The following is a 27174-nucleotide window of genomic DNA, read 5'->3' as shown; positions in this document are numbered from 1 at the left end:
GTCCAGCTGAATCAGATAATCAAATATCGCGACGCCAAAATCAAGACTGCACGCGGCCTAATTACTCTCCGTAACGTATTGCGCATTAGATACACGTGTACGTTGAGAAATCGCGATTTCGACGGTCAACGATAATGAGATATCCTACCTTGCTGGAGAGTCATTCCGCAGATCTCATAAATATAACGAGGCACGTCAGAGAACTGTCCCGCTACATTTTATCTCGTCGCAATAATGGCTCCCGAAGCAATGTAGGAAAGGAATCGTCAATTTAACATCGGAGACTTTATAATTAAAGCACCAATTCGTCGAGTGTAATTTTTTTTTTCTTTCTTTTAACTTTTCTAAAAGACCAGGAGAAATATCTTCTATTTTCATTTGTAAAACACCACCTCTGTCCGACTTCGAATAATAGTTTCGTTTTTATCTTTCTTACGTCGCTTTACCACGGTGTCTCTACTCATTTCCGTGCTTCGTGCGAACGCGAGGGTGACTGCTTAATTGTAAAAAGCGACGCGAGGGCAATGCAATAATTACGCATGCATGCGAGATCGCGCACTTGTACGTGTGTGTGTGTGTATGTGTGCATGAGAGTGTGTAGCCGATGCGTCGGAGGGCAAGGCGTTACTGTAAAGAGCTTGCTTTGTGACCGCGATGCTACTTTGTAACGATGTGACTGATGCGACAATCTCACTTGAGAGAGTTGGGTAAACTTCCTCATGTTCTTCGAGCTTAGCCGTCTCTTGCTTCCGTGCAAAGTTTATATTGCATTTTGCTTGATTACCGAGCTTACAAGACGGCGTGACACATTAACGTAGTTTTACAGGCATTACAATATAATCGCTGTTTATTAGTCTTATTCCGTTAAATCCAGTAAATTGATTTAAGTATTAAAATATTCGATGATAAAGTACAAAAATGAAACGGCGCTCATGTGTAAATTATAAAAGTCACTTCAACTTATTCGAGAGCTTAAAAGGGCCTTCAGCTTCTTAGAAATTGTCCTCTTAAATTAGTTTAGAATTTATATTATTTTATTTCACGTTAAAAATTTTTTTGCGGCTTATTTTACAATAATTTCGTAACGTTTCGGATGCACACGGTGAATCCTGATTAATCTTTTACGCTACAGGCTTCTCTCAAGTGAACTACTTAGCAAAGTAATATCGTGATTGTAAAGTAACTTCTCTTCACGGTATGAATTCTTCCAAACAAGCTGCGGACGTAGGTCTTCGTACGACACGTATGAATTCTAACTTCCTCGCGTATTACATTGTACATGGACATGTTGCGAAGCACACGATTACCGATCGATCGAACTGATTTAACAGCTTAACGAAATTTTCATGACAACTTGCGGACTTTTATAGGATGTTCTTATTTATCGTCGCAATCTGTTACGTTTAAATAATTGTCTTGAAAGAACTATATGCACAGGCGAGTTTGAAAATTGCATTGAGCGCAAATCTAATCAAGTACATTCGATTCACTATTCATTTTGGAATAAAATAATAGTTCGGCTGCTATTTCAAACTGATGTTCTTTAAGAGCACTCATTAGGTTGATTAGCTGATCATTAGGTTAACGAAATGCGTCCTAAATTAAATAGAAATCTCTTCTTTGCTTAAAGAAGTAAAATCAAATTTTTGAAAATCGTTACAATGCCACGAGGTGGCTTTAAAGTTTAAGCGTTTTAAAATTCCAATTACATGAAATTTCTAAAACAGAAAAAAAAGTAATAATTGACAATGTCTTAAAATAATCTAAAAAGCATCATAATTTCTAAAATAAAAAAAATAAAAAAATAAAAAAGAACGTTTAAATAGTAATTTTACGAAATTAATTCATGAATATCTAAAATCAAATGTTCATTTATTGTTACAACGTTTTAGATACGGTGTTGCGTATTAAAAATACTTTCATAGAGTGACTTTGTTATACAATGTAGCGCGGTTAATGAAATATCGTATAATAAAATAAGAAGAAAATAATGCGTTATGCATACGAATGCAACATGTATTTAAATAATTTATAATAAGTGTTGTTAAACGCATTATTACATGTATTATTGAATTACAAAACTATGTGCGTCTTTAAGCCATATGCATCAATATCAGTTATGTGCAAGCCACATTAATTCTTATCCATTTTAAGTAACAGAATAAAAAAATTAATTTAAATATATAATATATTACAAAAAATTATCAAAATCATACATATCTTAATCTCGATTAAATAAATTTAAACAAAAATCATATCAGTGTATTTTAATACAATCTAATAAATTATATTAACTTTTTGAAAACCATTTTCGTATTATAAAAATCTCTTAATATTGAACAAATATATATTAATGCTGTAAAATTTAAAAAAGAAAAAGGAAACAATGATGAAACCTTCCTGCGATATTTGTTGGATGCATAAAGGCTTAAAGTTCTGCAGCTTTATGATGCAAATGAATAGAATAATCTGTAACCGTCAATTATGTCGTATCCAACGATTTGTCATCCTCTTTGTGCCTCGTGCTTTGAGATTTACATCGCAGTAACATGCAAATTAATATTAGAATCGTATTAAGACGTTATAACATAATTAATTTAATTATTAAAAAAAAAAGAAACTTTAAAAATACGAACACCCGTAAAATTGATTGAGTCAATCATAATTTTAAATTTTGCCACAATTAAAATAAAAAGACAAGTGGATCGTTGAACACGATGATACTTGGTTTTTTTTATTAATTATTAATTTAATTAATTTCTTGCGTTGCTGAATTATAATTGTACTGCTCGAGGACAAAGATGATGGTTCCAACTGAACATATCAAGGCCCCGTAGAAAAGGCCAGCCAATATCCGGATTTTTACTCTGGTTTCGCGTAGATTTCAGTTTTCTTTCTTACGACAGGAAAATGTACGATAGTTCGCGAAGCGGCTCGATCGCGCGGTGACGCGCAGCTTCCAAGTATCATCTTGGAGATAATGTATGATCTGATATAAATACGCAGGAAAATCCTGTCCACTGACATGTAATTTCTTTATTCAGTATATAGTCCATTATCCCCTTTGATTTGAATTTAAATATAATATCTTTCTTTTGTATTTATTTCAGAAATGTAACTTTGTAAAATTAATTTAATTATTTTATTTAGCTGCACGATATATATATCTTTTGCGTGTATATGTATAAAAAATTTATATTTAGAGCACGGAAAAATACCGGAACCTCAAAAGATATAAGTTTTACAAAAAGGAAAAAATTATTCCGACAAAGCGTCACATATATTTTATATTATTGTTATATAATTTATAAAATATTATTAAAAATAACCACTATTAATTAATTTCAGAAAATGTACAGGAAGTGACCTCTTATATTTCACTGGTGAGTTGTTAAGGGAATTCTACAGTGGATGGCAAGCTTGCATCGCGCCGATATGGCCGATAAAGCTTCCTTTGTTGGTAATTAAAAATAAAAGTATACATAACTATTTTAATTCAATTGGGACAGTCTATTGTAAAGAAGTTAGTTATAACTTGATTGATATTTCGTTTACATAATTACATTTTTTATTTTCTATTATCGATTTATTGTTGCCGACCGTATAACGGAAAATTTGGTTAGCAGCTTTCAATAAGCGAGAAAAGCTCATGTATCGACTGCAAACATATTCAAGAAATCGCATAGCTTTACAATACCCTCGAATTTTATTAAAATAAAAATTATAAAAATAATAATTTACTATTCCACAATTAATAACGACAAGAAAGTAGGGTAGTAATTTCTCAAATTAATTAGATTTATAGGATTGCAAAAACTTACAATCAGAAGGAAAGCTTGAGATCTTTTGACGCGTTGCTTTGTTGATAAGTTTATCATAAATCAGCATTTTTCTTAATAATTATTATTTTTGTTTTATTAAAAAAATATATTAAATAAAAATTTTTATCTACAAAAGAGATAGTCACTTTTTTTTTTAATTACAAATAATCAGAAACTATTTGAAACCGAAGAGTATTAGAATTCAATTAAAATTTTATTGAAAAAAATTTAATTAAAAAATTACAGGACCTCTTATTCAAATCCACATGCTCAAATGTTACACGATACTACAGATGAAAGAGAGTAGGGCTTAATCAGTTTGTCGATAGGCAAATTGGCTTAGAGACAGTCGAGCGACAGGATGGTTTACGAACAACGAGAAAGAAAGTGCGGTGGTATGACCAGTTTCCGTATGACAAATCTAGAGTGCCGTGCGCGTAATAAAATCCGTATTATTCGTCGACATTTCATCAACGTATTCAGAGATCGTAATTAAGAGAGACGAAGGAAGCCTTCCGAGTGTTGGGAGATATTGTGGATTAAAACGGCATCGAGCTATCAACGTCTTTTCAACGTGCACGTCGAAACTGACAAGAGGATGCGTCAATCGTAGAACGAGCCTATAATTGTATTTAAGCACCGCAGAAAATATCGTGTACAAGTTAAAAATTATTTTCAGTAGTGGATCTTTTAATTTTGAATTTATTTTACTAAATATATTTAAGATTAATTTTTATTTTTCTTATTTACAATTTTATAATTATTTAGACTTACGAGTGTCTTCGTTTAATATTTTTTATTTGTTAAATTAATCAGTTGATGTGACGATCGATGGTTAACGTCGTCAACGTAATTTAACAAGATTCCCAAGATCAATCTGTGTCAATGGCTTCGTTCATGAGACGCTATGTTTAGATGTAATTCAGATGTTCATTGATCCACGAAGAGCCGGAAGTGATCGTCCGGTGAGAAAGATTTTCGGGCGAGCGGCTAACAACTTCCGTTCGATCTTCGTCGAGAGTATTCGCCGGATTTCCGAACGATAGAATGTGCAGTTGATCGGTAAGTGGAAAATTGGATCGGAAAACCGTCGTGTGAAGGACCATGAAATTTAAAAATGAGAGGACGCAACGCAGGAAACAGCCCGTGAAATATGTTAGCTCGCGGGTTAATATTAAAACTAAAATTCCAATATCTGATTAACATAAAACTTGATTTCAATATAAAATTACTTAATCAATAAGGGTATTAAATTTATCGTTTTATGTATCATATTATAAAATTTAACGATATTTTACGCTTTAGTACAATCATTTTAAAGTAATTTTTTTTTATTTTTTAACTTTTTTTTATTTTTAATATTTTCTCTTTCTTTCATTTACGCGTAATTTAATATTTGCAGTAGACAAACATGTTTGTACAGTGTACATAAATTAAATCCGCATAAGAAAAAATAAGATTAATATAAATAATTACAAATATGCTCTATTGGCAGAAAAGAAGAGAGGAGAAACGAGCGAGATTTGTGTTACGTCGAGTTGAAAGTCAAATTAATTACAATTATATTAAAATATTAATATTCAAAGAAACGAACGTAACAGATAACTTACCGCTCGCAGGAGGTGCTCCTTTGATGTTCGCAAGTTCAAAACGATCTCATCGATTCTTCCACGTCGATGAATTCTTTATGACATACTCTGCATACTTCATTGAATGCACTGTGTGTGCTTTTTCTTTGGACCATCCGTACAGCTCTCCATACTCTCTGCTCTCTTCAGGAATGACGTGGCACTTTCTGCTGATCATATGCTGGTACTTGTACGCCCTTCTTGACATGACCGCTCCGCATTTTCCGTAAGTAGGCAACTTATTCACTTTTTTGTCGGCCAATCGCTTTAGATATTGCAAAGTTTTAAAACTCTCTACTAAAATAATAATTTGCATTTAAAACTTTTTTTTTAAATCATACTCTTGTTAAAAAAAAAGGAAAAAAATTCACGAAGAGCACAATATGTGATGTATAATTTTGAATAATTCCTGCATCAGAAATTACGCTTTGCAGATCGTTTATATTACCGATATGTATGACGCAGATTACAAACAAACTGTAATTTATTGATGAACGTTATGCCAGGTCTATATTCCCCGACGCATTTGTTTCTCAATCAATACCGCAATTATATTCTAATTGAACAAAGAAAGTCGTACGGCTAGAAATGGCATCGCGGCATCGACGTGACCGACCCCGTTAAGAAAAATAGCACCCGCTCTGTAATAATGAAATTGCCAACAGACTGCACGTATTCAATGCTCTTGTGGTCTGTGAATAATTTATGAGTGTCATCGATGCTGCAATAAAAATCGCTGTGCCAACGATATCGCTGTTATAGCTGTTATTTAACTTTTAAAGTCATTACTGACGATTAATTGCAGCCGTGCAAAGCCCTGTTTTCTTCTTTATTAAAATTAAAATGCAACGATTTGATAACTAACGATATATATATATATTATTTTACAATTATTGTTGCGTAATGTTTTATATCAGCTGGTTGTATTCTCGCGCGTTTAATATCATTGGCGTTCGCTAGTTTAATATCTTATTCCTTTGCTGCGGCGTTAGAGTAACAAGGTTAATTTTTTTTTTTTTTTTTTATTGTCTCGTGGCATTAAATAAACCCTTTACGCGAAATAGGAGAGTGCTAGTAATTAACGTGTTGGATAGCGTAATCCAGGCATAACGTGCAAGCGTGAAATATCCGTGCACAACCTTCACCCACTCTCTACGTAACAATTATTACTTTGAATATACATTTCTAAATAGAAATAGGTGAGAAAACTCTTGAAAGTCTTGTTATAGACCAACAGCTTGACAGGTTTCACAGTGATATAAGACGATATTTAAATAGACCGCCTATTAGCATGCCTTCTGATACTTTAAAAAGACTTTTCAATATTTTAGAGAGCTGGACTTCGATGAGTATGGAAAAAAAGAAACTTCCTTATCGCTGAGAGACATCCTGCCCTTAAATCCAAAGCAATACGATAAGCACAGGCCTCCAAAATTTTTCGGTCAGCCCACCGTTGTTTATTTTCATGTAACAGTGCTCAGCTTGGACTCAATAAACGAGGAATCGATGGTGAGCGAAGAATAATCATAAGCAACACGCCGGAAATGCTTTTTCAAACATTTCTCTGAAATTATATTCACTATCTGTATAAAATTTTAATAAGTTTTATTTTTTTTACATTTAATTTAATTAAACATCGTAATAACAATATATGTGTTAGATGAAATAATATTATTATAGTTGATTTTTATTAAAAAGATTAGCATAATTAATTTATTTTTAAGTAAAAATAATGTCGCATTGGTCTTCAAATTTTTTTGGAACTACACACGGAGATATAATTTGTAAAACAGATGCAAATTAAAAGACTTTTTTTTTTGTTAAAAGAAAAAAAATAATTATGTCATCTGCAAATGGTCGCACATAAAGTGCGGCATCTGTTTACATAATTTTTCCACGACAACAGACATACGTGGCCGACATATTTCTCGCTCAAAGTTGGCGAGACTCTAGGCTGCGATTACCGGAAAACATGTCCGAGGATTACCGGATACTTGACGTGGATTGGTTACACAATATCTGGAGACCAGACTGTTTCTTCAAGAATGCAAAGAAGGTCACGTTTCATGAGATGTCGATACCGAATCATTATCTCTGGCTGTATCACGATAAAACGTTGCTTTATATGTCAAAGTAAGTCTATACTATGCATGTCGCAGTTATTAAGTACATACGTGTGAAAAAGGAAAAAAAAATTAAGACATTTTAATAATTTTTTTTTTTAATTTGCTTAAGAAACTAATTTTTAAAAATCTTGGTGCAACATATACAGTTTTTACTTTCATATATTTCGATTCAAACCCGTGTCACTTTAATTTATAACTGGCTTGACTTCATTTATTTCCATCTACTAGCTATTTTAATTCAACGTATTGGACCGAGCAAACAGAAACCATGCCATCCCGTCAAATTTTATTACCTATATAATAATGCAAATTTAGTTACTTGTTCTGAATGTGTTTCGCCGGGAGCAAAAATAGAGAGAGACTTCGACGTTGTTTGTCACTGTAAAAATAACACGCTCGTGTTAAACGTGCTAGTATTAGAAATTGAAATGCAATTCGATTAATAAACTGTATCACGCAGGAAGGCATAATATTCGTTTTAGATTAACACTGGTGCTGTCATGCGCGATGAAATTCGAATCCTATCCTCACGACACGCAAATTTGCTCGATGATGATCGAAAGCCGTAAGTATATAATAATTAATAAGTACATTATGTCGTTGTTGCTATTTTCTTCACCATAAAATCATATAAATAATATTGTAACATTTTCATTATTAATGACACGTAAGAAAAAATGTGATTTAATACTCTTTTTCTTTTTTACATCTCTCCACATCGTTTTACATTATACATTTTTTTCCAGTTTCGCATACGACGCAAGATTTAGTATTCCTGTGGAATATGACCGATCCTCTCGTGGTTAATCCGGAAATCGAACTGCCGCAACTCGACATATCAAACAACTACACGACTGACTGCACGATCGAATACTCGACCGGAAACTTCACGTGCATACAGATTGTCTTCAATCTGCGCCGGAGACTGGGTTATCACCTGTTCCACACGTACATCCCGTCTGCCCTGATCGTCGTCATGTCCTGGATCGCCTTCTGGATCAAGCCGGAAGCCATCCCGGCCCGGGTCACCCTTGGCGTGACGTCACTACTGACCCTCGGTTAGGCGACCTCTTCTCCCATTGCTCGTGATATAACTATTCATGATATTTGCGATAGAACGCTTTGTTACAGGGTTTAATGACAGCAGAAATATCAGCTAAATTGCAATTTACTAATGCGAAACCGTTCTAATAAATTCATTAGTTTAAATTAATTATTTTACTGCTATTCAACTTTTCTCGTGAAGTACTGCAAGTTAAAATAGAAATTACCTGAATATAAATATGTATATTACGATAAAGTTTAATGTGGTTAAAAAAAAAAAGAAAGAAAAAAAGTAAAGATTGAAAATAAATGTAATTTATATCAATGAAATTCAATATGTAATAATTAAAATTTAGCTCATTTACACAATAATGCATATTCAAATTTACGTCTGCATAAAAATGAAGCATCGAACAATATTCTAAACTCGAATCAGCACGCAATATAATAAATACGTGTACATAAATGTAGTTATAGAAATTTAAACTTAAAAATAAAAATAATTAAATTACTTCTATTAAATTTTTCGAAATTGAAATAATTGTCAATTGATTTGTTAATATATATTTTTTTTTTAGCCACGCAAAATACGCAATCTCAGCAATCTTTACCGCCAGTTTCATATGTGAAGGCAATCGACGTGTGGATGTCATCGTGTAGCGTGTTCGTCTTTCTGTCACTCATGGAATTCGCAGTAGTGAACAACTTTATGGGGCCAGTCGCCACAAAGGCCATGAAAGGATACTCGGACGAAGATCTCCGCGAGGCCATCGACGACTTCAAGGTAAACCGGGAAAATATTGCGCGTTGCGATATTTATACCAAACGCGCCGCCGGATCCGCGAAATTGATAGTTCGAGATAAAACGAAATGCGCGGCTCGACCGAGAGTAACGCGATTTCGTTCCGTCGATGCGATATCGGTCAGCCGAATAAAAATACTGCAAATAAAGGGCACTGCGTTGTAAACTGTGTCCATTATAAATTATCGACATGCACGAAGTCGCGCGTGTAAATCATTGAAATCCGTAACGAAGTTGTATCGCTTGGTTTAATAAAAGAAAAGGAAAGGCGAGTGCATGTACGATTGTGCGGCGCAAAAATCGCTGCGTGTAAATTTCAAACAAAATTTTTCAGCGCTCCAGCGGTTTCAGAAAGGAAGCTTACTTTTCAAGAACCTCTGAAAATTGATTTCTGCAAGTCTATTAATATTTTAATCGAAATGGTGTTGTACGACGAACGCCAGGAAAGTGCCGCTTGAAAAATACAATTCGAAGTACGACCACTTTCCTGGACGATTCATCGCATCGCATGGCAAGTAACTTCTTTCTGTGGTAACTTCTCTCTTGAACGAGTTCCAAAGTTTGATTTTATTGCATGCATGCGTCCTACACTCAATTCACAGAGAAATATTTATTTTCTCCTTTATTCTGTGTAGCTTACACAGACCTTGCAGTTCGCCGTATTCTGTATGTAGAACGCATCCCGTTTTCATTACATCCGTGGCGCGTAATATTTGCTTGCACTACTGCGGCATTTATTCTTGCTTGCTTTACGATAAAACGCTTGTGAGCGAAATAAATATCACCTCCTTTTAATAAGTGGTAAACAAAATGCAGATAAATATATTTTCTACGATTATTATATACTTTATCTTCGATCCGCAAGCGCACTTTTGCATTTTTGCAATATATATAAAATATTTAATTCTCATTACAGAGCATGTGTGCATATATTCGTTAAAAGATTAATTAATAATAAATACCAATCTAGGTCTTTTTGTATATTACATCACACGTTCGTCGATCTCTTTTTTGTATAACAATTAATTATAAGTAAATGTAATAATTTCACTTACCTGTTGATAGTCTTCACCAATAAGATAATTATAAAAAAAAATATGAAGCAAAATAAATAGGGTGTCTACAAAATAATTTGCTATATTTGTTACTTTTATGTTGTTATATTATATATATATTTTATTTTTCTTTTTTTACAGACGCCAATGAGGCCAGATGCCGAAAGAAGCAGAAGTCCAACAAGGTCACCAACAGTTCAGTACGGACAATGCTGCCAAGGACGAGCCACCGCTATTTACATCGACAAGATATCCAGATTCTTTTTCCCTTTCTCGTTCTTCATCCTTAACGTCGTCTATTGGAGCACATTCCTGTAATGCAACTCAGGAAGACGCAACCCGGCGGGAATCAAACGCGCTTTTAAAGACTCGAATTACGGGGAAAAAAAATATCACGGGTGCAAACAATAAAATTAAATCAAAATTAACAAACAAAAAATGCATTCTGCAAATTATGTGTAAAACACGGCACAATAAAAAGAAATCTGTAAAATCCGCGTATTTATTAAAGACGTGTTTAATGAATTGTGATAAAATAAAAAAATTAACCAACCTGTGTTCATTACAAGACACAGTAAAAACGTTCAGTAATAAATTATAAGATACGTAACGATATAATTATAGAGGAATAAGACATTTTAAAATCAATTATTTCTTATTACCTTTCAAATACTTTCCTAACTTTTACAACTAATTTTTGTAATTAATTTCTTTTTTTTAATTTCAAAAATGTTATTTATTTCATTAAAATAAGAAAAAATTATATTTGTTTGAAACTTGTAAACGTTTAAATTTAATCAAAGCGTACGTACCGCTTGTAATGTTATGTTATATTTATCAACAATTTAATTAACGATAAATAATAATTTTAGAGAATGTTAAAAATTATGTTAGCCTCGTTTAGTTGCTGCGTTTTGTTCGCCATTCGAACTTAAATACCTTGCGGCAAGTTAATGGCGCGTTTTGTCTGACACATTACGGAGTATTACTACTGCAAACCACTACCTTCTGGTGCGCTAATAAATTGAGCATTTACGTCAGCGTTTCTCGACTTCTAACGCAGTAAATTGCTGAAATAATTTCTTCGATAGACCTAAGACGTTTGTAATAACAAAAAAAAAGTACTTAAATAATTCTAAACCGTATACACAATAATAAAAACGAAATTTATAATAAAGTGAAATTTCTAATTTGATAATAAAATATGAAAAAGTTAATATATAAACAAAAATCTTCATAAATTAAAATCAGTTTACGTAATTATTTTAACAATCGTTAAATAACTGTGTATTTAAAAAATATAAAGTATAAATTAAATTATATATTTAATATTTGACGAATTAATAGAATTACAGATTTAAAAGTTGCTTAAATAAAATAGATATAAGTATTTATAGTGCCAGAACATATTTACTTACATATATAATTTACCCATATTATATAAATATATATCAATAATGTATAAAAATTAAATTAATCATTTATACTTGTGTCTCAATTCAAGTACCTTTTAATTATGTTACGATCGTTCGTCGTGTTCATGTAAATTCTGAGTCATCCTTGCACAAGTTTAATTTTCTTTTTCTTTTATTTGAAGATCTACATGCTGCGATCGCAAATTTCCTCGGTGTATAGAGAGAAAGAGAGAGATCAACAGTCACAATACTGCAATACAGAAATAAAATTTAAATGGAATAAAGCACGACAGAGATTCCTATTTAAAAAAAAGTAGATGCGTTACGCATGAATTACCTGATTCGCGATTTTATAGTTGCCGCTTAAACTATTAAGTAAAAAAAAAGACGAGAGTAAACGTTAGTTGTTAAGTATCGGGTCAATTTGCAATTAATATTCAGCAGATAAATTTTTTTATAACGCGTTAAATTGTGTAGAGGTGAGAAAGAAAGAGAGAGAGAGACGGAACAGGTAGCCGGGGGGGAGGAAAGGGGGGTAAGAGTAAGCGGCGTACGTGCCGCGCACTAGCTGCGATCCTCTACTACCCCCACTCTCGCTCTGTCCTTCTCATACGGTCGAACGGAACGTACGTACGCAGCACGTGCTCCGTACGTATTAAAGATCTACGTACGATCGACGGACCAGGGACATGTAATCAGGCGTGAACTACCTTCTCGCATTAACTGTGCGTACCGGCGATTACATCTTTTCGATATAAGGTGAGTTAAAACCATGTGCACGCGTATATTAAACTCGTGTCTCTTTGCCATTAACGAGACGTCGACGAGTACGGTCGGGCTAGAGGTAAGGAGGTTTAGATCGACCAGTGCGCGATAGATTCGGGAGATAATTATTCGTGGTGTAGAAATGCGAGGCTTGGAAATATCTGTTAATGTATTTTTATGGCTGCGTAGTGACCGAGAGTAGAGGTCGGTCGCGTGCGCGGCGTACACATCTCGCGCGGTGATAACGTGAAACTTAGGTATGTGCCTGCTGCCGTGTGTGTAGTCAACTGTATATTATTATACAATATTAGCTGGTGCGAACGGACCTTCGCGATCGATAAGATGTACGTGTCGGGTATCTGTAAAGTGAATACTTCACATAAAATAGTTATAATTACTTGTAACGCAGCATGATTAATTTTCGTCATTTTTACTAACAAAATAAAACTTTTTTGTTTCAGATGAAAAGCCAGAGGAAGACTTTCATCGAAGGAGCACCAGCCTAACATCCCCGTTGAACCAGTTGACCAGTGCTGAGAGGAGGAGGAGGACCTAGGAAAGGCATCGTGCATCGGCGGAGCAACCCACTGGTAAGGATCAATTTTTTTCTTTTATCGTTGCCGTTTTTAAAACTTAATTTTGTGGTTTTTATAATAAAAAAAATCAGAGGCGCGTATAATCTGTTTTTTTTTCTCTAAATAATTATTGAGATCTCTACAATTTAATTTCTTTCATTTATTTGTTACAGATCATCTTATCAACACTCCGCCGCTGCAGATCCGTAAGTCGCATACTTTCTTTTTTTAGATTTTAATTGTTAGAATTTCGGGTGGGAAAAAATTTTTATATTACCCGCGGCACAATTATATTAGCATATAATATAAAATAATGTTTAATAAAATAAAATATTAAAATATCGCGCCGGTGTTCTGAAATAATAAAAACTTAAAACAATATATTTAAATTAAAAAAAAAATTGTTTAATTTGTATATTATGTCTTAATTTAAATTTCATATATCGATGTAAATTGCGTACATTTGTATGGAATTTACGTTGATATTATTACAGCTCAGCACTTCTTTGGATTTTTATCTAAGCGAATCAAGAATTCTGCTTAGATAAAAATCCGAAGGAGAAAAGTGTCGTACGCCGAAACTGTATAAATACGAACCGCAGCCGGTTCGTCGGTCGCTTCGGTAGTTCCGCAAAGTATTCGGACGTCATTCTTCTATATAAAAATGTTTTAACGGGAGTGTCGCAGACTATCGTGCAAAAGTGTTCAATAAAAATTTAATTTTCGTGACAGTAATTTATCGGGCGCGTTCGCGAGTGTCCAGTGCGCGGAAAGATGACTCGACACGTCCCATCTGAGAGGAGGAGCAGGCCCGGGACGGGCATCCTGCATCAGCGGAGCAACTTTTAGGTAAGAATTAATTTTTTAAATAAAATCTTTATTAAAAAAAAACTTTTACCTTTTTTTTTATTAATTTTATTAACTAATATACTGGCGTGTCTACATTAATATGTTTTATTTTATGTTACAGTCACCGCCAGAATTCCACAACTCCGCTGACGCTCATGCAGATTGGTAAGTCGCATAATTTTTTTTCGTAATTTGTATTTGGGGTCTCGTAAAAAGCAGTGCGCGTGTAGAGCGCGCATGATTTCTTCTAGTATAATTAAATCCCTAATACATGCGTTAAAAACAATTATATTTATACCCTGTTTAACAAACAACATAAAGATTCTGAAATAATTCAAATAAATCAAACTATTCCCGTCGAGAATAATCTAAATGCTGTTTATATCCTATGATCAATAAGCTAGTAATGATGTGTTCATAATAAACGACGAGAAAAGGCAACTTTCAACCAAATAATTGAAGCATCCTGAATATTGCTATGTCACAAATAATTAAACTTTCAATGTCTGCGAAACAAATAATTTAGAGTTCAAACTGTAAATATATCTTGAAGTAACATAAATAATAAAAAACTTTTAAAGAATTAGATAGCAGAAGAATTATCACTCTTATTATTATCATCGTCGGCTAGATTAAAGTGTTTTATGTTTAAGCAACAAAAAAATAATAAAAGAAAGCTTCTTTCTATCTTGATCTTTAAATCCAAATTCTTCTCTCGTTAAAATGCAACGCTGCAATTATAATTTAGAGTTCCTGGCGAATAAAATTATTAATTAAGTAAAATTTAATAACGGAGTAATTTGCTGGAACTTTCAGCACAACTTGCGCAATAAAATTTAATTAAATCATACCAAACGCAAAGTTGTCTAATTGAACTGTATAAGAGACTGATAAAATTAAGACAGATATCACCGAAGATCTTCATTAACTTATAATAGACGTTTACTTAACAATTTTTCTATCGATTCTTCCATACTTATATTTCGCAAAATAAAGAGCAAGAGATTTTACGAATAAGTATATAAATAAAAATTTCAACGTGGAGTTCGGCGATTTAATTTCGCGAAGAAAATTTTCGCGCATTCCCCGTATCCGTAATTTCTTTCACGGCTAGTATGAGATAGCACGGACGTGCGGTGAGAATTCAGCACGATGTGAATAGAAGTACGTCTTTCATCTCTTTTAATCGCTGCGGTTAGCTGCACCGTGGAAAACCGTCGTTCCTCATCATTCGGCAATTGCTCGGCGAAGGGCAATTAATTGCGGCGAGCCGCACTCGCGCCGCGAATAATTACATTCGCGTAAGGAATCATAATTGTCACCCACTGCTGCAAATGAATCGTTTCACTGTGCCGCGACCCGAAATATTCCATTCACGACCGGCTCTTCATCTTCGAAGCGCATTCCCGGTTTGACGTTGCCCTTCTTCGGATCTGCCGCTTCCGCGGGAACGCCGACAATAATTTCCTACGGCTCATCACCTGCGTGCGACACGTGTCACAAGCGTGCCACATTCAATTATCCGTTATAGCTAATACAATTGCTTATTGCTTATCAGCCGATTACGCATGTAACGTCAAATTAACGTTCAATTATTACAAATTAAATCGGTCTACTTTAAATTTTGTCAAATAAATTTAATTAGCCAAAGCAAGCTATTGCTTTTCATTTTTAGAAAATATAAAGACCAAGTCTGACTTTCGAAATACAAATTTTACGTGATATTATATGCGTTGCAAAAAAAATTGATCCCACAATAAAAAATATATATACTAATAACAAATTTATAATTGATGGGGGCTTTAAAAATAAAAAATTTAGTTATAATTTAACAGGTGATAATTAATTTAAAAAAAAAGGTAATAATAATTGATAAGCTCATCGCAAAATCCAATTAGCAGCGAGTGTAAATTCCATTTCGATATTACATCGGATTGCATTTCGCTCTTGACAGCCATTTCATAAGCGTTTGTGGAGCCGTTGTAGATAAAAGGATGAAAGTTATTACCCGATTTAAAAGCCAAACGCAATCTAATGCGATTGCATCCGAGATTTAGTGAGGGGTGCATCGTGGATTCGCATGTAGCCACTGATCTATGCACTTTCAATGACGATCGAATCGGCGGGCACGTTACTTAACGATCTATCGCAATCGTGTTCGCCGTGGCTGTTAACGAGATCCCTTCATTTGCGTAATTAACTATCGACTTTCTGTCGCCAGCGCAGTTAACGAGCGTCGTACCGATCGTTAATGGATTTGAGATAACGTGGGAGGATTCTAAGAAGCGGCTAAACAATTATTATACTTAGCGCAAATTGCCAGTCACCCATAATATAATCTAAATAGACAAAATAGTTTTCAAAAGTGGCAAATGTAGACAAAAATAAAAAATTACTATAAACATATAAATTATTCTTTTAAACTACTGTATTATTACGTTCTGTATAAATATTAATTTAAATAATTAATCGAATTAAATACCTTCCCTCATAACTTTACGTAGCATTAAATAACAAACAGGAAATAAAAAGAAAACGATAAATGTTACATTTAATAGCACGGTTACAGATTTAATTAAGTATTTTTCTTTAAATAAGTATCACATTGCCAATTACTGTAATAACCGGTATCTATAATAATAAGAATTTTCGAAATATTTTAAAGTCTTATGTGCTCAAGATTGCGTAAATAATCTTGCAACTTAATAAGATTTATATAATTTGCATGGTTTTAAAAAAAATTATTTTAATCTGCTTTTATTATCAATTTAAATATTCAATATTACGAACAATATAAAATATAACTGATTTATATAAATATACTCGGATACACGAGCATATTTAACTGTTTCATATTTAATTAACGTTCACTTAGCGATATTGAGTAAATAATGCATCGATGTAACATATTGCGTGTGTATAGTAATATTAAAACTTTATAATGAATGGCTTAAAGAACTGCTTATTACGTTCAAAACTCCAAATTGCAGAAGTTGGTACAATAAACTATTATAAGTTTATCCTTTTTAGAGCATGCTCTTTGAACTTAAAATTATTTTTTTTTTTTTTGTAAAAAATTAAATTGTTCGAAAAATTTATTTTTCTAAATTCTTACCGTCAAAGAGTTAAAAATAGGTATTTCTTTTCATTTGCTGTATTTTATTTTTATTTTACCGTATTTTTTCTTAATTGTCTTAATTTTAATTAATTAAAAATATGTATGATTTATCATGTGGACGTCCTACAGACGTCTCCCGTGGACTGTGACCATCGGTGCGTTGAGTCGTATTACTTGCTCAATTTGAAGGTAACAAATGTGACGGATTTTTACATAATTTCTCAAAATTCAAAAATATATATTTTTTTACATAAAATTCTACTCGGCTTTCAGTGCTTTTTCGATTAAACAAAAATATGGTAGGTTCTGAATATTTGATATATTTGTACAAATTGCTTTCCATTAAAAACGTGCATTAAGTAGGCCAGAAAAGCAATTAGTTGCGTAGAATAAATACAAATTTCGAGCTCGTACAGAACGCCGTTATATCGCGTTCTTAAAACAACAATACCGCCCATAAATAATGAAGATCAAAACCCGATGCATAAAGTTCTCTGCTGTTTATAATCCTCGAACGTAAACCGGAGCTAATGGCAAACAGTTTTAATTGCTGGAAATATAATATCGCTCTCTGGAGATGATAAAGTCGAACAGTGAATATCACAGTTATAGTTTATCTCTTGCTCTCTCCTTTTTTCTTTTGTTTCATGCCTTTATCGATCATCTAATTATCTTTTAATATAACCTTTAATCTTAAAAACAAAATTTAAAACCACCAAAATCATTACTCTTTCCTCATATTTCTCAAAATTATTTATATCCTTTTATTGGTAGTAATCATTGACAATAAACGGCAATATAAATCTTTATTTCCATAAATTCTCGTAATTACCCAGTGGTTTATCGTTAATCTTTGATCCTTGCAATTTATGGTATTATGCAAAAGCAAGATCTCTCGTTCATCATGTCGTAAAATCTTGCGCAAAGACCGCTAGAGTATTTACTTTTCACTATGCAGCGAATGCAGCGTTGGCAATAAACTGGCTTTATAAACAATAACTAACTTTCTCTCTTTTTATCTCTCTCTCTCTCTCTCTCTCTCTCTCTCTCTCTCTCTCTCTCTCTCTCTCTCTCTCTCTCTCTCTCTCTCTCTCTTTCTCTGTTCTTTTCTTTAATTCCTTTTAGTATTATCTTTTCATCTTCTCATTTATTTTACTAATTTTCCTATTTATGGAATAATACTGAAACGATGTTTAATCACTAGTAACATGATACCCGACAAGTAAATCTCGGGTATCAAAGAATATAGCGGCAATAAATTGCGGCGGCAGTTCTGAGTTTCATAGTTTATCGTTCCAATTATCTTTTACGCGTTTTCGTTTATTTGTTTCCTAATTCATGCTCATAGAATTAAGTGTAAGGAAGATTTTATGACTCGTGCTGGTGGGATAAGAATTTACGTTCGCGCGAACGGGTGAGTAGAGTTGAGAGAAAAAAATATCATTCAGTTGGAAGTATGAATTTTAGATTTTATTTTCTCTTTGAGTAAGGCGTGAAAGCTACCGAAGATGGACAGTACCTTTGGCTAAAACGTCTTCGTCTCTAATTTACAATCGTCGGCAATCAGGGTATCGCAATTTCCCAAACGGTTTAATTAAAAATATCGTCGGGCATATCGACGTTCCGCCAGGCCGTCGTTGTTCGAATACGCGATAAGTTTTGCAATAACGCTAGCACACCTGAATGTCGCGCGAACAACATGCGTTACAAATCCTTTCGAAGTTGTTGACAAAATTAATCCTTTAATGAAATGAAGACAGGTCTTACGATGGTTGTGATTCTAGCATGACCGTATGTTCCATTTATAGAAACTAACTTCACCTGTGCTACAATACAAAACTTACCTTTAAACGTTACACATACATATTTACATATTGTTAACAATTAATAGTAATCTATGATAATATTAATAATAATTTATAAATTATTGATAAGATGCTTAAAACACACGCAGCAGTTGATATATTCGAATGTTCAACGTAAACGTTATTCGAATGCTCCGAATTATTCTCAATTGTCGTTTATTCATATTGTGATATCGACGGCCTAGCCACGCGATGCATTTCTCAAATCGGATAATAATTATTGCGTTTGTAGTCATAAAAAAAAAGAAAAAAAAATTTGAAGAAGGTAAAAATTAAATATATAATTGCTAAAAATAGATTCAGATCGAATGCCTACGTTGTAATTTCAATTCTCGCTTAGGAACGCAAAGGATCAATACCTCATCTGCTCCTAATCGATGTTAAACGCTTCGAATGCTGATTGCGTTACTATAACACTTCACAACATTTACATTAATTATAATAATGTGATAAGAATATAATACAAAGTCGTAATGAGTTACACGTAGGAGTGATAATAGGAAAAAGAAAAATTTTTTTATCGACTTCACACCAAAATAATTTGTAAAATTGAATTTTGTCAACAACGTAGCCTTTTTATTGTTTCATTAAATTTGTCGCTCAATGCGATTAACCTCATCGACTCTTTATGGACCGTGGGAAGCCAGCTTCCCATAATTTAAACGAAAATATTAGTTGTTACAATTTATACATTTTTTTTTCTTTTTTAGCACCACAGAAACAAGAATAACTTTTCTTAAATTTATAATCTCTCATTCGACAACTTTATAAATTCTACGAAAATATCAGTTGACTTCGTAGTTGCCGGCAATTCAAAAACGGGTTAAAAATATGTACGGAATATCACCTAAACATTATTAATGTTTTAATTAAAAATTCAATCAATTTAAAGAAAATCTGTCATTCGTTGAAACTTTTGTTTCTAAAGTTACTTAATCTGTTTAATATTTTATTTAAATTATTTTTTTAAATTAAATTCTGGAGAATGGAAACTCGTATTAAAGATAAAAATTAATTTTTTTTTTAATTAACTCCAAACTTGGCGTTAAAATAACTTTTAATAGTAGCGAGGCATCCCGTGGAAACGCAACGCGCCCATTTATTCGTCGCCAGTCATGTCGCGTCTCGAAGAGTCATAATCTTCTCATTTTAATTAGTCTGATCTAGGAATATATGCATTTCACCGTGCGAACTTTGCTGTCTCGCACGCACGTATGAGTGAATCTATATTTATGTAAAAACATGCTTATATATATGTAGACCTTCTCATCTTTACATACACAATGTGTGTGCAGTCTAATAATCGAAGAGCTAAGTGAATGAAGGAGTCACGTTGCATATATTTCAGCAAAAATTCACTCGTAAAATTTTCCACTATAATACAAATAATTTGTAAAGCAACAATCATATAAATTATTTTTATGTACAGTAAAATAATTAGACGTGTGTTTTAAACTTAGAACACTGCAGCCATTACGCGATTTTATTTTCGTAAAAGTTTAATTGCAAATATAACAAAGATATTTTTCTTTTTCAAATAAAAAATAGAGTTATATTTTTTTCACTGCGTGTATTTCGTTTAGCGAATAAATAATTTAGTATTTTTATCACACATAGACATTTTTCACGTACAGTATTAAGTTGGATCAGAATTTTTCGTTTATTTAAAAAGTTAATCAAATATGAAGTCACGTAAGAATATTCAAAGACAATACATAACAACTCCATTCATTTGGCTCTTCGACCGCTTGGTAATCGTCAACGCAATTATCGGCACTTGCCAACGCTCGATGAGTCCATGGACGGCGTCCTGCTTAAGAAAGAAAACAAATAGAACTGCACATTTGTACGATGAAGAATCAATGTCTAGGTACGATCAGATCTTTGCAACTTGGTTGCTGTTATTTTCGAATATCGCGACGTTCGCCTGTTTCTTTTTTCTTTTATTTTATAAAGTTGCGGAATGTCGCAAGAATTTTGCATCAAACGCTTCTCGTACAATCAGCAATTACATCACAATTGTCTCAAAAATCGGGGACGTACTTTATAGCGATTCTTTAAATTGCTTTTTTATCAATCGTGTTATCAGTAATATCATTGCTATGAAACATTTATGATATATTTTATCCTTATTTGTTCTTTTTTGTTTTTTTTTTTGTATTTTTCTTTTTTTTTTTAATTTCTGCGCATAAGTTTTTACATAAGTTTATTTCTTGTTATTAAGCAAAAGCAAAGAAAAAGCCTCCGCTTCCTCCGGAAAGTTTGACGTTAATAGATTAATTATATCATCGATCTTGTAAGGACCGTATTGTAAATAGAATGCTCACACCAATCACAAACTGACATTTATAATACTGATCATGCAAAAAAGACGTAGCTTTAACTACTCGAAGTTGATGTCGCTCAGCGGTAAATAGAGTTTTAGTGTAATTAAAGTCAGACTTTCAAACCCTATTAAAAAGAAAAAAAAAAGAAAAAAAAATATTAACATTTCATAAATTCCGCTTTTCCGTTTTTCTTTGAGTGAAACGATATCGAGAGAAAAAGTACACACTTTGTATAAACGTAGTATATTTCAGTGAAAATTCAACTAGAGAATATCATGTTTCCGTGTTCTCTTTTTTAATTAACGTTTGCAGACGCGGCACTGGCGTATTCACAGTACCGAAAATTTGCATATTTATTGAGACACTTCCCGCTGAGTGACACAAATTCCTTATATACCTCGTATCCTCCGGCGTTCTCTACCTTTAAGGACACAAATCGAAAGGTTTCTAGGTAATTTCTCTCACGATGATGATCGCGAGAGTACGAAGCGGAGAAAGGAAATGATAGGAAAAGTCCCCGACTAAAGCGCATTCTCGTTCATCGTCCTAACATTCTTAAAGTTATTACGTCGTTTCGGAAAACATTGGCAGTACAGTAGTAAATTGAAAGACTCATTTATCATAATTTTTCTTTTCTTTCTTTTTTCGGCTTATTCCTCGCGTTGATTTTTCTTAATAATCCTGCTTCCTCCGCACTTGTTCTTACCGTTTACACCGTACATCGTTATCGTAGTCATACTACTCTCTGCTCATTCGCACTTTACTTCTCATTACGTGCCGATAATATAATGTCGCGAATTTATAGAATATTTTTCAGCTTCGTAGTGGAAATAAAATTATCTTTTTGTCCTGCCTCGGTTTTAAAGAGAAGTGAATACAGCCAGATTCGAAGTGTTAGGTTCCCCCATGAAATATCTGTGTGTGCAAAAGTACGAAAGTGTATTTGCGTAAAAATTGGAAAAGTAGATTTTACCTCAAAGTTTTATCAAGAGACAACTGTATTTTATTTAAGGCTTGTATAAGCGGAAACAGTACTTTGAAAATTAAAGGAAAATAGAGAACGGAAAGTTCTCTTTCGACTGAGACGAAACAATTCTGGAATTCTGGTTAAATGAAAAGAAAGAAGAAGAAAAAATAAATTTAATTATTACTTTTAGAAAACCCGTAATTGCGAAATTCTCGAAATTCACGAAATTTTATATATTTCGGCGTGCTAGTTCTGACCATACGCATATACACATGCACAAACACACACGCACTACGAGTCACAACATCAACGAAAAGTCTCTATTCAATTTTTTTTTCTTTTTACTTTTTTAAAATTCTTAATTGCATGCTTAACTTATTTACGATTTATTTATCGATTACGGGCTAACTCACAGGACGATCAACTGCGTCGCGACGCGCCGCGTCGTCAATTTCTCCGATATCCAAACTACGTCAGCATGATAATTAAATTAATCGCAGTAATTTAATGTTCTCCCGGCATCGATTTATGCGGAAGTTCGTCTCAGGCACATCAAATCGATTGCTTAATAGATTAAAATTACGACGATGTATAACATCAATTAATTTTCGAAACGTAAATTCGTTTTCTTCTTTCATAAGATTGCATTAAAACGGCTTAAAATAAACGAACGCACGTAACATCCGACGATAAAATTATTCGTTAGCACATTCCATTAATATTTATCGTCGTGAATAAAATAAATACGTCGTAACAACCCTTTGTCGTTATCAAAATTTTATTTTAAATTCAAAGCCAAACGAAATTTAAATAATCTGTGTGTATAATGCTGTAAAGGACGGTTATTCGGTGTTTTAAAAGTTAAAGTAACTTTATTAATTCATAAGTTTTTGGCACACCCACGGGAATAGCACACGACCTCCCCATAGACAAATCAACTATTGATAAAAATGCAGGCGAGAAGTACGTTCAAGCGCGTGCACGCGATCGTCCGTGACGGATGAAGTTAACTATTAACAGCTAATCTTGAAAACCCACGCGACAATTCTTGCGATATCTCACTTTCGCGACTTCCCTATTTTTTTCTTTTTTTTTTGTGTCCTTCGATTAAATTACCGCAACTCTTTCGACGTCGTTTCAAATGTTACCGTTACTCTCCAGACAAAACGAGAGAGACCGAACGCATAATCAATCACTTCATTTGTATAACTATTTATATTATCTATACATATATTTATTCTTTTTTCTTTATTCTTTTGCTTGGCTTCTCACGCACTCAGGCACGCATTCTAATACGGAACGATTTAGAATTTATTTTATTGCGCGACGCGAGAGTGCTGCAAATGGATGTCCGTTTTTTTTTTTTTTAATGTGTGTAAGTGTGTGTTGTAACTTGAGTGCACTCTTCACGTGCGTGTATGTACAATATATATATTTATATATATATATATTATATTTCGCCTTTTTCATATTCTTGTTTGTTTGCTATATAATATAATTTTTCTATACATATTTATATTATTCTCCCGTTAAAATCTTTTGTTCAACGGCAAATCGTGCCATTAGTTACAAAGTTTTATTACAGACAACAGACTGTGCAATCGTCTCCCATTCCCTTGCTGAATTTCACAAATATATACATTGCGCCGTGTGATTGTTAAACAAATTCCGTTGCTCACCCAGCCATAGCTTTTTCGTAATTTTTCTTTTTTTTTCCGATAAATTTGACTATACCAATCAATCGTCCGCGGCGTAACATAATCATACAATTTACTTTATACGATTTGACGTTTTATTTAATATAAAAAGTTTTAATAATTACGATATACATATGTTTAATTTATTAATAATATTGTGCTGTAAATACTACGTTACGTTTTCTTAAAGTACTTTAAAGGATTTGCAAAATTAATCACAAAATATCTCATAGACAGTAATTTTATGAATAAAAGTAAATCAATATAATAAATATAGAAATATATATGTATAAATATTCCCGATACTGTACACTCTCTATTTACATTAAAGTTGCCGGAGCTTTCTTTCAATGAAGTTATTTATAATATTTGAAAGACAACTCCGATATTGCTATCATAATTTAAAGTATTATAGGATACTCTTAAAAGTCGCAATCTCAAAGTGAAATGATATAGTAAATACAAAGTACTTATTCCTGATAAAGTTCTTTGATAAAGCACTCAGGGAAAATATCTTTCGCGAACGGGGGGAGAAAAAAAAAGCGGACGATCGATCGCCATAGCCGAGCAACGATAACAAAAACGCTGTAATAAACGATCGAACAATATCTTGATTTAATTACCTAAGAGTCCTCGCGTTCGACTAAAGTCGGCCACGAAGCTTTGAAAGAACGAGGGCATCATCTTAAGTTAGAGTACAAAGGTACGTAGGTCCCTCCAATATTACATTCTTTCACGTAATCGCATTTTGACCGTCGCGTCAAACCGTCTTATAAATAATGTTTGCTTCAATGTTATTCCCAGTACAAGCAAATGTGTCACGAGAATTGTGTTAAATTGATAACATACATTGATCCACTGATTGAGAAAGTATTTCAATATAAAGAGAAATCCCAAAATAAATTATACATATTTAATTTCTTAAAAATTATTTTATTACAAAATACGATCGCTTAATAAATCTCAAAAGAAAAGAGAAAAAATTTAAGAAAAAGAAAAAAAATATATATAAACTTGTACATATGTTAACAGTTCGTAAAAATTAAAGTTAAAAGTAAAATATTACAATGTATCTTGGAAATACATGTACTGATGACGTTATAAAAAAGGGAATAAATAAAATTAATTGTATCTGTCAAAGTGATAAACTTTCTCGTGCCAACTTTTCTTCTTCGATGTTTGTTTTAATCGTTTTCATTAACCTCTTTTGTAACTTCATTCAGTGATTATTCAAAAGCAACGGTCTTAATAAAACACAATAATTTTATCAATTTTAAATTAATTAATATTCTCCACCTACAATTATCTCATTTTTATATTTTTGATATGTTACGTCCCTTTCTGATTTCGTATTGTCTTCAAAGGTTTGTTATCATAGCTTGATTAACATGTCAAATGCATAGCGGTGCTTTGTCAAAAATTTATGTAAAAGCTTCTGACAGTGTAATTTACAAAATGTATACCGCAAAAATCTTTCTATGCGATCCCTTTATGCTCGTTCTCTAGGTATGCGCGAGCAATCGTAAAGAATAATACGTTTCCTTTATTTCTTGAAGGGTGAAAAAGAGCATTATTTAAGGGACGGCCTGACGCGAAGTAATATGTTGCGAATCCCCCCTAAGGACTCGATCCCGCACGGACAAATCCCGTATAATTGCGTGACCCTAATCGCAATCGCTCAGCCACACCTGGGTCACCCACTTTGCGAACTCGTCGCCATCGCAATTTAATCAATTAACTCATTTAATTGTCACGACGTCGCGAATAAATTTCCGCAGGAAGGGCCCGATCGCTTTCCTCTTCCTAAAGAAATTCATCCGGCACGCAAACAGGTATTGCGGCTGTAACGAGAACACGTGACGTTTCACCGTCAAACGGAAATCTGCGAAATCGGTTGCTGGTTTTAACGGGGATCTACTGCGAGAAGGAATTGCGCATCGGTCCTCGCGCTTCGATAGCAATCGATTCGCATCGCGTAGATCCTCCCAGATACTCTCGTAGATTCCGCCGAATAACGAACGATCGTCCCGTCCTCTCGGGGAAGCGAATGAATCCGCTCGTGAAATCGCGGATCGGAACCTGCCGTTGAACCTGATGACGGGATCTCCATCGCGTGGCATCGATGCAAACGGCTCGTTTTTTTATTACTGGAATTAAAAGGCGCGAAAAGTTCATAGCCGCGCCGATCGCGCAAATTTCGAGACAACATCAAAGACTGACACTTTGCATTGCAATATACCGTTGAATAACTGTTGTGCAAATCTCTCACATTAAAAATAAAATTTCTAATAAATATTATAATGCGATCGATAAGAAGGTACTGACTGCGATAAAATATTAATTATCTGTATTACCAAAAAAAAAAAAGAAAATAAATAGCCATCCTTGAAATAGTAATGCGGCAGTTTTTGCCGAAGACAAGTCGACTTCATTCCACCGAGAAATCTGCTGTGTGTAATGTGAAGAAATGAGGTACATTTATATTTCTTGAAATGAAATTAGTGACCTACGTGAGAAGAATGTACGCGCACATACACAAAATTCACGTATATATATTCCAACTTTTTCGAATTCCGAGCACGTAAACTTTCTCAATTATCCAATTCGCTTATAGGATGCGTATCACTAAGAATTCGTCCGCGGTTCGCCGAAAAAAAATTGCCTTGTCGCGGCTCGATTCAGCAAGCCTCCGCGGCAAAACTAGGTCGCGTCAGGGAAAGCCGACGCAAATCCGGAAAAATTGCCTGCACTCAGGACTCATCCGGAGGCCCTGGGCCGCGAACAGCCGCTCTCGGCTTCATGCCGTATTTCAAGGTGGTAAACGAAGCGAACGTAATCTCGGAAAAATGTCTTACTCCCGCTGACCGATCATAAATCACCTTTCTTCTCGACCAGCACCAATCGTCAAATCGTCTCCGAACGATTTGACTGATTTGCTCTTTGATATTATAATGTGATTTTAATTTAAAAAAGAAAAAGCATAATATTTTTAAGAACGTTAAAAATAAGTAATCTTTATGCAAAGTTAAAAAAATTTTTTGACCCAACACAACCAAATTATTAATTTTTTATTTATTTTTTTCTTTTTCAATGATAGTTAATTTCTTAATCTTAACTGCA

General features: G+C 33.4%; 2 protein-coding genes across 5 annotated transcripts in view; one reads left to right on the top strand and one right to left on the bottom strand.

Annotated features, from left to right (window-relative positions):
* The first annotated feature begins 3341 nt into the window (after positions 1–3341).
* Positions 3342–11150, top strand: LOC139103615 (Histamine-gated chloride channel subunit 1). Of its 2 annotated transcripts, XM_070658468.1 has the most exons (8): positions 3342–4883; positions 5441–5675; positions 6781–6958; positions 7356–7582; positions 8058–8140; positions 8322–8633; positions 9198–9403; positions 10618–11150. In XM_070658468.1, exons 2-8 carry the CDS (start codon positions 5455–5457, stop codon positions 10792–10794), a joined length of 1404 nt encoding a protein of 467 aa, XP_070514569.1. In that variant the 5' UTR covers positions 3342–4883; positions 5441–5454; the 3' UTR covers positions 10795–11150. The 2 variants fall into 2 exon arrangements, with proteins under 2 accessions (XP_070514569.1, XP_070514568.1); XM_070658467.1 differs by having other exon boundaries at positions 3342–5675.
* Position 11151: 1 nt separating this feature from the next.
* Positions 11152–27174, bottom strand: part of Shal (potassium voltage-gated channel protein Shal) — a 93123-nt gene continuing 77100 nt past the window's right edge. For 2 of the 3 annotated variants that reach the window (XR_011545918.1, XR_011545919.1), the window contains exon 7: positions 18647–26201. Coding sequence is in view for 1 of the 3 variants with exons in the window: in XM_070658465.1 (XP_070514566.1) it covers positions 12127–12141 (15 nt within the window). In the remaining 2 variants the exon portion in view is untranslated. Of the gene's footprint in view, positions 12142–18646; positions 26202–27174 lie in introns of those variants that run through there. The other variant, XM_070658465.1, reaches the window with a different exon arrangement.

This window comes from Cardiocondyla obscurior, linkage group LG06 (genome assembly GCF_019399895.1).
Source record: "Cardiocondyla obscurior isolate alpha-2009 linkage group LG06, Cobs3.1, whole genome shotgun sequence".
NCBI lineage: Eukaryota > Metazoa > Arthropoda > Insecta > Hymenoptera > Formicidae > Cardiocondyla > Cardiocondyla obscurior.
Note: the sequence above shows the minus strand (reverse complement) of the source record. Positions and strands in the feature narration are given on the sequence as shown.

Coding starts and splice junctions, on each gene's coding strand:
- LOC139103615 (XM_070658467.1), top strand. CDS start 5,302: ATGCTCTATTGGCAGAAAAGAAGAGAGGAGAAACGAGCGAGATTTGTG. Junction 6,959..7,355: donor CAATAAACGAGGAATCGATG/GTGAGCGAAGAA, acceptor CCACGACAACAG/ACATACGTGGCCGACATATT. Junction 7,583..8,057: donor ACGTTGCTTTATATGTCAAA/GTAAGTCTATAC, acceptor TATTCGTTTTAG/ATTAACACTGGTGCTGTCAT.